General features: G+C 34.8%; 1 protein-coding gene across 2 annotated transcripts in view; it reads right to left on the reverse strand.

Annotated features, from left to right (window-relative positions):
* Window positions 1–9,438: 9,438 nt before the first annotated feature.
* Window positions 9,439–18,541, reverse strand: part of LOC118734302 (B-cell lymphoma/leukemia 11A) — a 301,463-nt gene continuing 292,360 nt past the window's right edge. For both annotated transcript variants that reach the window (XM_036464020.1, XM_036464019.1), the window contains one exon: window positions 9,439–13,126. In XM_036464020.1, the coding sequence (XP_036319913.1) occupies window positions 10,413–13,126 (2,714 nt within the window). In that variant the 3' untranslated portion in view covers window positions 9,439–10,412. The remainder of the gene's footprint in view (window positions 13,127–18,541) is intronic.

Raw genomic sequence — 18,541 nt, forward strand, 5'->3', positions numbered from 1 at the left:
ATATATATAATATATTGGGACCTGTGGAACTGCCGCCAACGCTCAACTCCCACAGTTATTTAAAGTTCGTTCAGGAAAGGCTTCCAACTCTTTTAGAAGAGGTACCCTTAAACCTGCGGCGAAGACTATGACAGCAAAATGACGGATGTCCTGCTCACTACGGGCGTGAAGTGACGAAACTTATCCTCGCCGATGGATTGGACGATACGGACCAATCACATGGCCTGATCGATCGCCAGACCTGAATTGATTCGATTTTTTCTACTGGGGCTGTCTTAAGGACAAAATTTATTCAAAAACAATTCAAAACGAAGAGCATTTGCGGGAACAAATAATTGGAGCTGCTGCTGAGAGAGCCCAAATGAGTTTAAGATCTCTAAAAGCATCTTTTCTTAAAAGGTGCCGAGCTTGTATTAGAGTAGAAGGTCGCCAATTTGAGCATATTTTATCAATAAATGAATAAATTTTTCTGCACACAACTCATGTATGTTTTATTTCACGTGACCCATCATTCACAAAAAATATTGATAGATATAGCCCTTGTTATTGACTCTAGTCCGAATCCCGGTAAGTAACATAAAATAATGTCAGGAGCAGGTAATAATGTACCTTTGTACTATTTAGCATGTCATTGGTCGGTAACAAGAGCAACTTTAATTTAAATCTATTAAATACATTCTAGCGTGTCTCAGTCCTTTACCCGTAAAAGCGGCTATAACTTTTTTTATTCTATTCGAAATAGTAAGAGTGGCACATTTCTGAAATATTTATTAAATGAGCAATTTATTTATGTAATGTAAAGTTATAGCTCAGTACATTTTTTTTCACCAGAGATAGTCAAAGTTGGGGAAGAAAATATCAAAAAGTTAAAAATCCCAAAATAGTCATAATTTTATGATGGTTCCTTAATATATTTTAACTACATTGCATTTTAATATGGAAAAGACACTATCTGGAAGTATTTTACATAAAAAATTTACTTAGTATAGCGTTTGTTGTAGATGCAGTTAAAGAAAATACATGAAAAGGCACCATTTTTCTTTAATTAAAAAAATTTAAATAATTCAAAAACCGTGACACTTTTACTTGAAAAATTTTTGCTTATCAGGGAGCTCACCACCCCACCTGCATTCTCTTCAAGTTTGGCAGGTTACTACTGGGATACCCTGTATATACTGTGACCATATTTATGAGAGCCGAATACGGGACAAAAAATAATTTTTCAGATTTGTTACACAGCAGCTTACAGATCTTAAAGCCTTCTTCATTGATCCTAGATGTATTAGCCCTGAAACAGTATCCTTATAGTAACATAACGAATTTGTAGGAACATTTTCTCGAGATTTGTACGCCGTAAAATTAGTATAATAAAGTGCAATTTTAAGTTTACTTTTTGGCAATGTTATTTGTTGACAGTCTTTTGCATTTCTTTCATACAAAGTAAATATGTTCGACCTTTTTTTTTGAACAGAAGCAAATGAGCAGCACTTTCCACTCACACTTTGTAATATGTACGCAATTTTAATGAGTTACAGAACTGCAAACCAAATGTTTTCCTAAGATTCTAATTAAGAGGTTTGAAATTTAGGTAAAACCTTGCAGAATTAATTTGTATAGTTTTTTGCTTTATATGGTTTTTGTTAGGAAAAGAGCTTTACTTTCATAAAATAAATAATAAACATTAAATAAGCTAAGGAAAAATAGCTAAAACTTAGTAAAATGTCGAGTCCTAATTTCTATTTTAGTCACTGTATGTATTCCTCGATTCGAATCACAGGCATTCAGATTAGAAAATAATACCAGTTTAACATCACTTAAAACTCGTTCATAGGCATGCCATTTTAATGAGCTGCTAAGGCGTCGAAACACCGAATACGGGACAAATACAGGATATTATTAATACAGAACAATTGGCGTCCCGTATAAAATAAATAAATTACCAGGACCATGGGTCAAAAAAGAGGACTGTCCCGTATAATACCGGACGGATGGTCACCGTATGTATATATGTACATGTATGCATATGTACGAACGAACATTTCCTTAAGGTGCCCACACTCACCGACGTGTACGTATGCCGTGTCTGTTTGACGTGAGATAATCAAAATTGAGCAAAACTTATGCCCGTACGGTAACGTAAAAAACGGCTGCTTTCGGTTGTTTACATACATATTTACAAAATACACCGGTGCCAAAATGAATCAAGAGAAGCGTGAAATTTTCGATTTATTTTTAAATTTATGTGAACTATATGGTTTATATAAAAAATACAACGACAAAAAAAAGTTCAGAAGGTATAAAGTTCGACCATTAAATAGAAATTGGGACAAAGGTGGTTATCAAATCCAAGTGTTCCGTCGAATGAGAACACTGGAGCCTGATGAATTGTTTTCACACACACAAGGATGTCGCCGCCTGTGTATGAATTGCTTTTAAGATTAGTGAGCGATTCTTTGAGGAAGCCAAAACAGCGGATTGGTCCTGAGGAAAGACTATCTTTGGTTTTGCTGTAAGTATATCTATTCAGAAAGCGAGACTTCAAGTCTATCTAAGTCTTCATAATGGTTGTTTAGACATTTGTCACAAGGTGTATCTGTGAAGAGCATTGCATGGAGCTATAAGTTAGGTGAAACGACTGTGCGAAAAATAATACAAGAAACTTGTGAAGTTAGCTGCATTTTTTTGTAATCGAGCGATAAAAGAACGCTCAACTCGGGTAAAATTTCCTTTTAGCTACTTAAGCAACCCTGCTGGTGGCTGGTAGGAAACATGTGATGAGTTTAACGGGATTTAGATACAATAACCAATTTAAATGAGTAATTATGCGAGGTATTTGCGTAATATATATTCCTATTTATAATATCACTCACGTATAAATGGAAACAAAAATTTCCCTATCCACTTTCCCATTAACAATTCACAATAGAGCAGTTTTTTCACTTACCAGCACTACCCTTCAGGTCGCGTATTTTTTAACCGACCTGGCTGAGCTCTGATAAATAGCCGAGTTTGTGTTGTTGCTTTGCGTGTATTTCGTCATTTAAGCGAGTGTTATTTTATAGCTCGGTTGCAAAAGAATGCACCTTATATCTGGCGGCTACTTTCCCCAGTCTACTTTAGCGAACCTACTGAATCTCAGTACAAGCACATTGCTAAGGATTTTTTGATAAATGGAACATTCCAAACTGTGTTGGTGCAATAGATGGCAAACATGTTGCAATCAAGTGTCCAGCGAATTCAAGTTCGATGTTTTACAACTACAAAAAATTCTTTAGCATCGTCCTGATGACCGTTTGTGATGCCAAATATACCTTCACTGCAGTAAGCGTCGGAAGTTATAGTAGTCAAAGTGACGGAGATATTCAAATATATATATTTAATATAAGATATTCCACCTAATACATATGTATGCATGTGTATTTTACAGGAATTTTTCAACTTTCACCATTTGGACAGAACTTGATGCAAAATACTCTGTCATTACAGCCCCCGCGCCTTTATCTACAGAATGACCAGAACCATTACCACATTATTTCGTTGGCGATGCTTACGGTTGCCAGACGTACTGATTTTATCAGTACAGTACTGATTTTTCAACTATTGTACTGATTTTATTCATTTATTCAATCAATACGCTAATGTCCTGATGTTTCCAAATGTGTACTGATTTGTACTGAATTTTCAATTCAAACAATATACTTTAGGATTTTCTTAAGGTTTTTAACGTTGGAACTTCCTTAAATTGTACTGTAAGTAAGAAGAAAATAATTTAATTATAGTTGGCATGTTTCAGATAACGTCTGATATGCCCAGGAAATTAAAACAACAAAAGGATCAATCGTTTTATGGGCATATCGCCGGGTCGTTACGTACCAGTTGCGATATAATGATGGAGGTTAAATTATTAAAAAGAGGGCTGACGTTTTTTTTGTCGAGTGTTGCTAGGTATATCGAAAAAGGAACAGTGCAGCGCCTTCGTCTTGGTCTGCAGGCTGTATCGGAGATACACCCGCTAAATTTAAACGTAGAATACGTGGTATGGTTAAGAGCATATCCAAGTCAAAAACGAAAGCACAAACTAAGAAAAAAATATCGATAACAAAAGCGATAATAAAATCGATAACAAAATCGATAAAAATATCGATAACAAAATCGTTAACTAAATCGATTACAAAATCGATAAAAAATCGATTACAAAATCTATCGAAAAATCGATTACAAAATCGATAACAAAATCGATTCCAAAGTCAATAACAAAATTGATAACAAAATCTATCAAAAAATCCATTACAAAATCGGTAATAAATTCGATACAAAAATCGATAAAACTATCGATAACAAAAGCGATGGCAATATCGATAGCAAAATCGGTAAAAAAACCGATAAAAATACCGACAACAAAAGCGATAACAGTATCTATAGAAAAATCGATAAAAATATTGATGACAAAAGCGACAAAAATATCGATAACAAAAGCGATAACAATATCGATAGCAAAATTGTTAAAACAATCAAGAAAAATATCGATAACAAAACCGATAAATAATCAATAATAAAATCAATAACAGAATCGATTACAAAATCGATAACAAAATCTATAAAAATATCGATCATTATATCGATAAGTTCCGAAAATATCGATAGCAAAATCAATAACAACATCGATACAAATTTCGATAACAAAATCGGTGAAAATATCGGTAACAAAACCGATAAAAATATCGATGGCAAAATCGATTAAAATATCGGCAACAAAATCTATAAAAATATCGATAACAAAATCGATAGCAAAATCGATAACAAAATCGATAAAAATATCGATAACAAAACCAAACAGATCCACATTAACTGAAACTTTCATATGTACGTATATATGCATTTACATATGTACATACGCTGCGATCAAAAGCCGCATTACATACGCATACATACTTTTTGTCTCCTTCCCACACTTCCAACATATGCACGTGTTTGCAAAATGATGACGAGGTGATTTTGTATGGAAAATCATTTATGCCCATATATTTGAATAAAATAAACATATATAGAAGATATCAACCAATACTTCCCATATACCAAACGAAAGGAAAACTCTTGAATTTTTGATTAAAGAAAACAAAAACAAAATCATTCGAGCGGTTTTCGAGCATTTTGGTAATGAAAAAAATTTGCAAATTTTTTCAACCAATTTTTGCCTTAAAATGCTCAATATTTGTTAAATTTATATAAAATTTGTACCCGATAATAGTTCTACTGCTCCAAAGAACCTATATTCCGAAAATGAAAGTTATATATGCCAACAATAAGTTGCTAGAGCACTTTAAAGGCTCAAAATTGACCCCAAAATAAGGCAATGTTTACCGTTGTTTTTACGACAGAAACCGAATTGGTTATTTAAAAAAATGAATCTGTCGACAGGTTTGGAATTTTATCTTTGAAACGCCACACTTTTCTTTGAAATCGCTTTATTAGTTCTCGTGCAATAAGCGTTTTTGTGAAGCTCTAAAAATTACAACTACAACATTTGAACATAGCCCCCATACCTTAAGGTAAGACGTATTCTACGTCAAAAAGTTTCAGTTTAATAACAACAAAGTTGAATATTCGAATGGCTTTTGCTATAATTTACAATTCTTTTTTTACAATTTATTGACATTATGGTTAGATACTCTTTTTAGCGAGTTCTTAGTCCTTCAAAGTTTTTGCGTAGTTGAAAAAATTAATTTAAGCCATGAGGAATTATAGATGAAGTCTTTAAATAGTGGTACTTTTCCACAGTTTGAAAAATATGTAATTTTGTTTTTTTTTTTTAATACCACACTCAAACGAAGCAACTGAGAGGATCTTATGTATAAAGTTTGCTTCGCAAAGAGAGAAACCGGCTTCTAATTAAAAACTCATATTAAAAATAATTTTAAAATTAATGTATCGAATTCTTTGCCTATTTAAAGACCGAAGATGGAAATGATCTCATTATTGCTATTCATGTGTCATAAATATAAAATAATTTAGTGTTTTCTGTGTACAGTGATGTGTACACCCATGTTAAAATGAATAACACTCTTTATATTTTATGAACTATATTTCATTTATGTATCAAAATATTGTTAAAAACAAGTACTCTGACGTTTTAAATTATTATCGGATACTTTTGATAATTTTGCTTTGAATAAAAATGTACTGAAAAGTACTGATTTTTTAGCATGAAAAAGTTTAACGTACTGATTTTGCCCTTACAAAATCTGGCAACCCTAAGTGTATACATCACTTTCCGATAGGACTTATAGTTTCTGACAAATTAAATAATCAATTATTTTTTTATGAAAAAATAAAAAAAATCAAACTTGAACAGAAGAAAAATTAAAAAATAACGGGTTCTGTGCCAAATTTTTGCATTTGTGCTAAAGCCTGCTATATAACAAAACAAAAAAAATCAAATTACTAATGAAGAAAATCTATGAATAAATAAGAAATAATGAGTGGTCAAAAGAATATACGCAATTTTTTGTATGAAAAATGAGCAGGAAAGAAAGTTACTCATACACCACGTACACCTGAGTAACACGTTTTTCTGCTCATATTTCATACAAAAAATCTTTGCGCGATTTCATTTGACCACTCATTATTTCTTAATTATCCATCGATTTTCTTCAGTAGCAACTTGATTTTTGATTGAAACAGAACAGGCTTTAGCACAGATGCAAAAATTTGGCACAGAACGTGTTGTTTTTTAAATTTTTCTTCTGTTAAAGTTTGATTTTTCTCATTTTTTCATTAAAAAATAATAAAACTGGAATGATTAATTAATTTGTCAGAAACTATCAGTCCTATCGGAAAGTGATGTATATATGGTTTATGGAGAATTTCATTAGCTTTGATTTGACGTATCTTCTTTGTTAAATTGGTTCGAAAGATATACGTGATTAAGTGGAACCACCTTTTGTTTTGAGCTGAATAACGGCAAATTGAAAATATCTCGAAAACGTATCCATAGAAAAAAATTAACTCGATTTTCGGAATCACCGTGCAATTCTACATAGAAATTGGATAGTAGCGTCTGGAGAACAAAAACCAAACTAAAATTTGTGGTCCAGTGTTACTTTTCGGCAAGAATGATAGAATACAAGATTACGCACATCAGAGAGGATTTTTGAGAATAACTTTTGTGTGACGTCACACTGGTGCAATTGCGAGAGAGAAATGCCAAAACGTGAGCAAGAATGGGAGAAAAAATGTTGCAAGGAAAACGTAAACAAGTTGCACAAGTGTGACGTCATACAAAGAACGATTCTGTCAAATTCACTGAGAGAGGAATAGCGGTACCGTGATGGACGCAACCTCTATTTCTCTCAATCGTGACTTTTCGGTTTTTGTCTTTTTTTTAGTGCCTTCTTTTGCCTATTTCGCTATTTTATTTTGCCGTTTCTAGCCTACTTCGCTATTTTATATTGCCTTTTTTAGAGGTTTTTAGGTCCTAAAAATCCGTTCCCTGACTATTACATTGCAAAGTCAGAATTAAGATCAGTGATGACAGGTACGTTCCAGATGGGTTCTCACATCAGAAAGTAGTTTCTGTGAAAGTTGCAGATAGAGGGTATTGAATATAAATAAGCCCTCGATATGTAGATTTGACTATAGCGCCAAAAGTTTTTATTTTTGCTTTGCACTGTGTACATTTAAACAAGTTTAAAAGGGGGTTGGAGCCCGAAAACCCTTCCCTTTGGTGCGCTATATATATGTTCATAACCCAAATAAAATCCGATTTTTAATTATCTTACCAATTTTAGTTTTATTTTCACTTACTTATTTCATATATGGGTGTACAATGTATGTAGCTACATAATTCTACAACTATGTTTGCACACATTTATAAAATATTGGAAATATTATATGTACATATTATTTGTATATATGTATGTATAAACGTACATCTGTATACAATTATTTGTTGTAGTTCAACTTGTTTGCTAATATTCATTTTTAGAGTAGAACTCTGCCTGAAAAGCTTGTGTGGAGTTCTACTCTTAGTCGTTATTATGTGCATATGTATTCGTAAATATGTACATATGTATGTATGTATGTATGTACTGAACTAGTTGCATTGTTTACTTCAAAATAAGGATAACGAAACCAACTCATTATTCAGTTAAGTAAAAATCGTACTCAGTTAAAACTGCCGCGCATACATACATATGTACATACATATTTACATACGCATAAGTACTTTTTGCGCATACATTTCATTAATCATTTTACATACTTACATATAAGCACTCACACTTGCATTCATTCATAGGATACATTTTATACTAAATACACGAAGAATTTCTAATACAATATGCGTACTCCTTCTTTTGTGTATTCTTTGTATCTTGTGTAATTGGACGAACGAGTGATTGTTGTTGCAAGTGTACTTATTGTACTACTAGAAACAACAAATCACACGCTTATTAAGTTACATTTACATAAGAAACAACGAATATACAAAATAGCGAATTGCCATAATATTTATATGTATGTATGTGAGAATGCATGCTTACTTTTGGAGCAAGTTCGATTTATTATCGACAAACCTCCGTATAGGCAAAATAATAATTTAGTTTTATTGGACTCAATTCAATATCATTTTCATAAACAAGGCAATGTGTGAAATTATAAAGCAAGAAACCAGTTTTGTATTAAAGAAATCAGTTTTAAAATTGAGTGCCTCTAGCTGATTACTTACATACACGTACAATCAAAAATAAAAGTGATTACTTTAAGACACTTTCACAAAGTGATAACTATTCTTTTAAAATACTCGGATGCATTTAGAACAGTGATGGGCAACGTGGGCTCATTGGTAATTGAGCTGGTTGACTATCACTGATTTAAATTCATCTCCTTACATATTCAAAACTTTTTTAAAGCCGTAAACAAAGTTTTCTCAAGATTTAGTCCTTTAGTCCGCAAGGTTTGGCTTGATTTTTTTTTTATCTAAACGAAGTTTTCATTGTAATACTAACTAAATAGTTGTAAAAACAAAATTCTCTTCAAGAAATATTTAAAAAGTAAAATTTTTCTGAGTTACAACGGGCTTGAGTAGAAATACAAATAACAACTAATGCATACTTCACATATAACCAGTTCTAAAATCTTAAGAGTTTTTAAACAATGATATTCACGCAATTATTTCAGTCTTGAATATACTTAAAGATCCTTGTCTTTTAATTGCGTTGTATTATGGATGATTACCCAAAACCCAAAGTCGAACATATTGTTGTGTTTAGTGCTAACATTTTTTTATTCATATACAAATATTTTCTAATAATTCACAATAAAATATTAACAAGTACATATTTGTGTAAACCTATGCAACTTCAATGAGTTACATGAATATTATCGAACGGGCAGATTGTTCTAAAAACCAATTCAAAAGAAATGTCATCGTTTTATTACTAATACTTTCTTTGCTTTAATTACAATTATGTACATACATAAGAATCGTGTACATACAACAATCACTGGGCATGAAAATAAATATACACTGGGGAAAACGAAAGTGCAAAGATTTCAGAGGAGTTCACACATTAATTAAATTATATTTATTTATGTATGTAAGTATGTAAGTCAGATAAGGCAAGTAAGGCCTCAAATTAAAATAAAATACTAAAATACTAAGTATAATTTTCATGCATACATATTTACATACATATGTACATTCGCAATTTTCATATGAATATATGTGTGTATGCAGATTTGAATACATGTGAGAGACTTAGTGTATACTTAATTTATATTTTTAGATTATTGCTTTGGTATCGAATGCCTCTGGTTGTATCTCTGTATAAAAAACTATGTGGTGGTCAGAAAAGAAAAACTCTATTGAAGATAATTAAAGGTACCTTCGACAGCACGCAAGGATTTCTAGTTGAAAACCCTTTTCTGGGTTCGAAAACAGATGGGGCGAAATTTAGAGCGTAGTAGAGCAATACATATTCACCATGGTATGTACATATGTATGCGCATACATATGTATATACAAATATACATGCATGTATGTGTGTGTGTGTATACATCGGGTCGGGCCTTTATTCACAAAAACTTCATAATAATTTCTGGTTCATTATTTTGAGTACTATGTACTACATATCCATGCCTTTGTGGGTGCGTGTGTATGTGCTGATAACAGTGGTTAAATCATATTAAAAAATGCGGGACATTATACGATTTGCTGTCGATAATTGATGGGGCTGAGAGCTTTGAGGCAGGGGATGCGAGCTGTGGTTCTGATGGTGAAGGCGGGGATCGAATGGAAGATGCTGATGCTGCGGTGGCAACAATCGCGCCGTTTGTAAATGCTGATGATGTGGACTGTAGCTCATGCCGCTATCCGTGCCACTGCTGGCGATACCAATCCAATGGGGAAAAAGTCATGCCTCCTCCTTCAACGAGATGGGGTGAGATGGCAAGCTTGTGGGTAGACTGCTTTCGTTATCTCCGCCTATGCTGCCGGGCAGTGAGATATTGTTGCCAGTGTTGCTGCCGGCCATGCCAACAAATTGAGGTGGGAACGATGAGATCGAGCTTGCAGGTGATAATTGCGTGGGCAGCTGTGATTGCAGGTGTTGGGCTGCAGCTGCAGCTTGTGCGGCTGCAACAGCGTTGGCTGCATTTGCAGCTGCTGCCGCTGCCTTGCCCTGATTGACGACACACTTGCGCATGTGCTTTTCCAAAGTCGACGGTACACTGAAGGGCATATCACAGAAGCGGCACCGATAGACGTCTTTGCCAGTGCGTCCGTGGGTTTTCATGTGGCGGGTCAGTTTGGAGCTTTGCGCACAGGCATAGGAACACAATTCGCACTTGTATGGTTTTTCGCCGGTATGGCTGCGGCGGTGCACGGTCAGGTTAGAGCAGTTTTTAAATACTTTTCCGCAGAACTCGCACGTGTCATTGCGTTGGCGATTATCCTTTTTCAGCATTGGGTTGTGCAGCATGGAGTTGGCAGAGCCCAGTCCCAAAGGCTTCATTTTAAGATTTTCGAAAATCGAGTCATTCCGATGCAATGCCGACATATTCCACCAGTCGCTGTTGTCCATCTTTACACGTTTGGACAATTCGAAAGGATTTTGAAACGGATTAAAGAGCGGCACTTGACTTGGTGCATCAGGTTGGGATGACTGCTGAAACATGTTCTTCGAAAGCTCGTCCCTCAGGCGTAATGCTGCTGGGAAACCATTCAATTTATCTGACATCTGCGATATTCCCGAATTGCTGGTGTTATTATTGTCTCGATCCTTATTTGCTAAGTATTTGAATTTTCCAGATTCTTGTAATGCTTGTTTGTAAGCTTCAGAGTATTGAGCTATGTTCGATAGACCGAACTTATCCATCAGTTCACCTACCAACGATGTAGGGCCGGTACTTGTGGTCTTAGGGCTTTCGCTTTTTCCATCTATTCGATTGCTGACACTTAGATCTTCGGCTTCATAATCGATGTCTTCCCCGTCTTCACCTTCATCTTCCTCATCTTCTTCCATACCGTCTTCGTCCAAGTTATCCTCCTCTCCATCGACCTCCGCCTCACCCTCTGCTTCTGCGTCAGCATCGGCATCAGCTTCAGAGTCTTCAGCATCGTTGGAATCCACAGAGCCTGCATTACTTGCGACATCTTCCGGACTGCGATGAACCCTCATGTGCTTCATCAGTTTATTGATATGCGAGCATTCGAATTCACAAGCTGTGCATTTGTACGGCTTTTCTCCGGTATGTGTTCTTTGATGAATAATCAAATTATTTTCAAATCGGAATTTCTTCTCGCAATAAGCGCAGGCGAATACCGCAGAATTATCTTGAATCGGCTTCGAGGGCGGTGTGGATGCTGACCGTGGCGTTGAGTTGATATTTTCGTTCTCTTGATTCGAAGAGTCGCCCTTATGTGGTGGAGTTAATGAATGTGGCCGTGTATTATTTGTTACTGGAGTAGGAGGTAGCTGGGATGGTGATGGACTCGCGAAGTGTGGCGATTGCTTTTGTCGTGGACTCGGCGAGCTCGAGTTAACAATATTTCCAGCCCCAGGACTTGTTGTTCCGGCAAGCTGACGCAATCGCTGCGAGTAAAAATCCATCTGTGGTTCAAGATTCATACCTGCTTGAGGCCCACCTTGATTCGGGTTATTTTGTTGTGGGATGATTATTGGTTGCGGTGGCAGAGGTGTGGCTGGCGCGGAGCCCCGGTGGCTGTTATTGTTCGAGGGTGGTCTGGGCTCCATCGAGTTGCTGGAAGGAGCGCCATTCCCTTGACTGAATTGTGAAGGACCGGAGTGCGGCGAGGTAAGGGAGTTGGCGGCTGCAACTGCTGCTGCCGCTAAGTTAAGGCCATGATGCCGAAATTGCTCCGTTACCAGTTGGTCCATTCTATAGTGATCGGGATGGGGCCGTGAAAACAGGGGTGTGACCGTAGGAACTACAGGATTTTGTGCCAGTGACGGTGGTAGGGGCATTCTCAGCAGATTGAACGGATTCGCGTGCATGTCTGGAGGAGGCAATAGACTATGATGGCGCATTCCCGCTGCTGCAGCCACCGCTAGGTTCTGTGCATTCTGCATTGCTGTTGTTAGATTGCTTTGTTGTTGTTGCTTATGCTGCTCAACTGCCGCTGCAGCAGCAACAGCTACTCGATGTTGTTGAAGTTGTTGTTGGATTTGTTGTTGCTGTTGTTGGACAGCATTTGAGTGACCACTACAAGTTGGTGCCGGTAGGCTGGTGGAGGCGTTGCCGCTTCCGCTACTCTTGCTACTAATGCTGCAGTTTGTACTCGAGTTATCAGATTTTTGTGATTGATGACTGATGGGCGGATAAAGATATGATGTGGAAGCTGAAGACGGCAAAGACTGTGTCGTTGATACCGCTGAGGTTATTGTCGGTGCTGATACAACCACAGGCATTGATGCCGAGTGTGGATGCATTATTAGCGGTGAAGTAGATGACGTAGGATCCGAAACCGAACTGGTGGAATGTGGGGATGAAGACGTGGGGAATTCCACATATATTTTAACGCCATGTGAATGCTGCACATGTTGAATTAAACGCCAAGCAGAGGTGTAACGAGTCTTGCACGTACAGCATGTGTAATAACTGGGCTCTGAAAAGAGAAGGGCAAACAATTCATTTATTAAACGAGAGCTCACTACCATTTACAGATAGAGTTGGAGAATATTCAATTCAAGTGCGAGAGTTTGAGTTTCCTCTTTGGTTTATATTAAAAATATCAATAATTTGATTTATTAGTAGTCACTAGAGACGCGCGGGATAACGGTACCCATGCACTAATTTAAAAATAGTTAGGATGGGCGGTATCGCGAAGGTCTTTAAAAATTTGCGGGTTGAACGGGAACAAAACATTTTCTCGCCACTTCCAAAAAAAAAAGTCTTCAAAAACGTTATCCGAAGTTAGATCTGCAGATGACAGAAGATTATTCGACAAAAAATTATATACATACATAATATGTAACCATGGTGAAATAAATATAAGGTGATGTCACTTACATAACCTCACTTTTTCTGCATGCCAATTGCGGCCATGCATTTTGGGGTAGTAGAAAAAGGGGAAAATATTAGGATTATTTTTACTACTTTTTGGGTACTATTTCCAATACATACATATATCAGTGGAACCCAACACCAGTTAAATGAAGCTTGCATCAATAAAATATTTTTTCTGTAAACCAGTGTAATTACAGTTTCATTTTTTCGCTCAAAAGAAATTATTATTACTTAGTTTTTATTTTTTCGATCAAATATATTGATTTTAATAATTATTATTCAGTTTAATTTTTCTACCTTAAAATTATTATTTGTAAAACTTAAAAGGCCGCACGGTCGTACCACACACATATGATGACGGTTAAAACTTAAAAAATAAGGACTATTTTCCGTCTTTCATTTATTCATATTAAAACAAATTAAATTATACCGTTCTCTTTATTTAATTATTCTTAAATTCTAATAAAAATTATATATTAGTCCGTATGGAATTTTATTTGTATTTTTTCCTTAAATTCTGAAGTACATGTATATGCGTACTTAGTTTTTAAATATCTTAACTTTAAAGGGAATTTTTTTACGACCTTTATTTTTGTTAACATTTTAAAATTACTATTCTGAATTCTATCAGTTATATTATAAAATAACTAGCTTTTACCCGCGGGTTTCACCCCACGCCAGAAGGAATTAAAGGGGTCATGTGACTTGTGGTTCCGAAGTTACGGCTGATAAAAAATTCCAAGCCTATGTTAAGTGATACGCCCCTAAACAAACTCATTTATATATACCTTACTATAAGCACCTACCATAGATATGTTTGCATACCAAATTTCAAGTTCATGTGACTTGCGGTTCCGATGTAAGAGCTGATTAAATAATTCACGGCTATGGGAGGTGCCACGCCCCCTTTTCCAATACCGCCCATTTTTCGCATGAATATGGAATTAATTTTATTTATCTCGACAGCAAGTTCCAATGCTCTACCACAAATATTTCAAGAGATATACAACATGAAAATTTTAGTTAGTATAGGAGGTGCCACGCCCTCTTTTCCAGTTTCTCTATGTCTATAACCTTCCCGGGGTAAAAGCAAATAAGTGTGCAAAGTATCGTGCGATTCCGTGCCGCGGTTCAGAAGTTATAAGGTAATAAACAAACAGACATTCACATTTATATATATAGATAGATAGATTATAGTATAGTATATATTTTACCAAAAATTTACTTACAAAATCACAATTATTGGAAATAATCGCTCAAATTTTCCAATGAATTTGAAACGAAAGGTCAAAGCAAAAGCGAAACAAAGAAAAAGTCTTTTTTCACAAAATTGTCTGCTCCATTATTTGTTCCATTTTGCCCAGAAATGAAATTGGAATAAATAGAGTAGGCATTACTGTAACGCTGATATGCCGAAATTGCCAAAATTACAACAACCACCCCCTACGTGACAGCACCTTATTATTATGATATGTAACCATGATACAAAAAAGAAGGTAGTTTCAATAAACAACTTTTGACAGATAATAAAATTTGTTGAAGTTTCATAAATTGTGAGTATTATCATCGGCCTTGCCACTTTGGTAATATTAAAACAATAAATCGGAGTATTTTCCTTCCAATATTTATACCAATGTAATAATATTTCAAATCAAAAACCATCATCAGTACTTGGTAATTTTTTTTTACTTACGTAGCTCGCACTATTTTTTTTTTAAATATATAAAATATAGACTATTAAAGAAGAGGTCATCGTAATTGTTCTTTTCATTTTATAATAAAAACCACGCGCGCATTAAGCTGTTATTTTTTCGTTTTCTTATTTTGAATGCAATCTTGCGATCTTAAAATCTAATTCTAAAGAATGTTCTTCCCAAATAAAACCTTTTTATATTTAAATTCAAATTTACTTTTAAATTTCTCATCAGATTTTGCAAAAAATTAGATTTCATAAATTTTGAAATTTTAAAGTTTCTAATGTATACAAAAAACTTGAAGTCGGCTTGAACAGACCGCCCTCCGATAAACAATTAACATATCGTCGTATAAAGTACAAAACCGCGTATCATCAAAATGCAAAACTGTCTATGTGTGGTTGCATAAATTATTTTCTAGAGAGTAAAAACACTCATATTTCAAAATGGTTCTCTTTTTTATAAAGCAATCACATTTCTGGTTAGTATATTTCAGGACGAATGGATAAGGCTTGATCCATGAGGTTGTGTGAGCAAATCCAATTTTTGGCAAAAAATGTCAGTTACGCGGTTTTGCAGAACGACGATACGCGGTTTCGTACTTTAAACGATGATATGGAGGTATAATTTTGAGCACTTCCTTCATGCATTCGTAGTCATGAACCCCATTTTCGAAATTATGTAGCCGGCATAATTTTCAAGTCCATCATATTCCACATCTTTGAATGTACTGATAAAATCTTCTGCTTAAAACAAAAAAATATTTCTTCTAGTGATCAGGTAGCATGAATTTGATGAAATGTCATAATTTTATTAAAAGTCAAATGTTTAACAACAACAACGAATGTCATTAAATGGAACTACCTTCTTTTTTGTATCATGTATGTAACTATATTTATTATTTAAATTGCATACATACAGTGACGAGCAAAACTGTAACATGGTGTAACACTTTTTATTTCAGCCGCAGCTATCTTTCCAAGTTCTAACAACATCCATATTTTTGTTGTATATTCTAATTGGTACACCCCTACTCCCCATCTCATAACGATTTGAAGTCAATCCAACAACAATAACAAAACCAGCAGACAAAAATGTAAATTAAGGCCAATGTTACAGTTTTGCACTCATATATTTTTAATAACTTTTTGACAATTTTCACGAAACAAAGAATTATTAACACAATGTTTAGCATCCTTTTGCTTTTTTTAGTTCCTGGATGCGATTTGGCATACCTAATGTGTATCTCTGTAAAAATTCTGGAGGTATAGCCTCCCATGTATCCTTGGTTTGCTTTCACCGCTCATGTACTCCATTGGACGGACTTGGATACTTAGTAAGCTACGCTTTTAGTTGATTTCGCAAATTCTCGATAAGATTCATGTACGCGGATTGTGCAGGTCATTTCAAATTAGCAAATTTTTGCTTTTGTATCCAGTTTTTGCGAACATGTGCAGTGTGTTTTGGGTAATTTTTCAGCAGAAACTCTCATTTTTTCGGCCACATCTTGCAAATTTGGTTGAAATATGAACAGATACTGTTCCTTACGCATAATGCGTACAAACGGACCAAGAAAATTTTTGAAATATAACCCCAAACTATTATTGACCATTCACTGTGAGTGAAAATATCTCAAGTGGGCCACCCAAAATTGGATGGTCAAGATTTTTTCGAACAAATCACTTTATTCGGTTTACAACCACAAAAAAAAAATATAATTTGAACAATTTTGCAAAATTCGAATTTTTCCAAGAGTTATTGTTATTAACTTTTTTTTATGAATTCAGTAATCATTTATTATCGACTGATTCATAGCATGTATCTTGCTGATTTTTTCCACGATAATAGTTAATTAGACACGCTTTAGCCCGATTGTTTCAATTTTTCAAATAATCATTATATTAAATAAAATTTTTATATTTTTTTTTTAATTTTTATAAACAAATGGAAATATTTATTACTTCTCGATCAGATTTTATAAACGTTTACATTGAATATCAATCCTTATTCTATAATACATTATTTAAAAGAAAGAAAAACACGGAAACTTGCACGGAGTCGCTAGTTATTAACTTTTTTCGCTCCTGCCACGGGTGCTTTTGCCTTCATGCCGCGCGCCGCGCGGACTCGCAGCGAGCATGGTGCAACCGAAGAACGCAAAAAAATAACATTTATTTATAAACATAAGCATAGATTATTTAGTACAAAAAATATTGTAAAATTTTTATACAATATAATGATTATTTGAAAAATTGAATTAATCAGGGTAAAGCGTGTCTAATTAACTATTATCGTGGAAAAAATCAGCTAGATACATGTTATGAATCAGTGTTTTTTATTGCATTCTGTAAGGCTTAACATATCCCAATAGGCAACGGCCCGGTTTTCGTGCGATGCAGCAAAATTCTACCATTCTCGCGCATATACTTTGATCAAAATTGTTTTTTCTTCTTTTATGCTGCCTTTGCGCCTCGCTGTCTACTGATTTGCATTTAATTTTAATACCTTAAGCGCTTGTGTAATAGTGGATGCAGCTCTACTTGATACTAAGTTCACAAGATATCGTACCGCAATATTTTTTGACAGACTTCCTTTGTCCTTGGGAACACTTTAGGCTATATTTTTTTTCAGTCTTAACATTTTCAAGTAGCAAATTCCACAATTTTTTGCCACTTTTCCTGCGGTCCCACCTTTCCGCAGTAAAGCTATTATTTACATTTATGTTTCTTGATTAACCACATTATTTACTGGTGATCACCTCCTGAATAAATTAAAATACAGAAAAAAAGTCATCTGACTTCTGACTAAGTAAAAGATAACTTTAAAATGCAAAACTGAGAGTGAGTGCAAAACTGTAACATTTGCCTTAATTCACAATTTTTGTCTGCTAGTTTTTTTATTGTTGTTGGATTGACTTCAAATTAGAGATGGGCTCGGGCCGGGCTTTTGGCGGGGGCCCGGCGGGCCCCTGCGTAAGCCCGCGGGTACGGGCCGGAATATATGCTGTCAGCACGATCTCGTGCGTGCATGGGCGTTCAGTAAAATTTTATAAAAGCACGAATAAGCACGAAAAAGCCCGTTGCTAATACTACAAATTTGGATAAGCTTTTGTTTTTATACAAAAAAAAAATAGTACATATTTAAAACTCTTTTGATAGGAGAAAAGCAAAAAAAGAAATATTTGGAAACCGATGGAAAAAATAAGATACTTAGTAGTTTTTTTACATATCTGTACATGAAATACCTTCCACTTTTTCTACTTCTCAGAAAATATATTTTAAAAATCTTTGATATAAAAAATTGATTCGCTTAAGTAAATA

Source organism: Rhagoletis pomonella, unplaced genomic scaffold (genome assembly GCF_013731165.1).
Source record: "Rhagoletis pomonella isolate Grant_MI unplaced genomic scaffold, Rhpom_1.0 Rhpom_scaffold_00002, whole genome shotgun sequence".
NCBI classification, from domain to species: Eukaryota; Metazoa; Arthropoda; class Insecta; order Diptera; family Tephritidae; genus Rhagoletis; species Rhagoletis pomonella.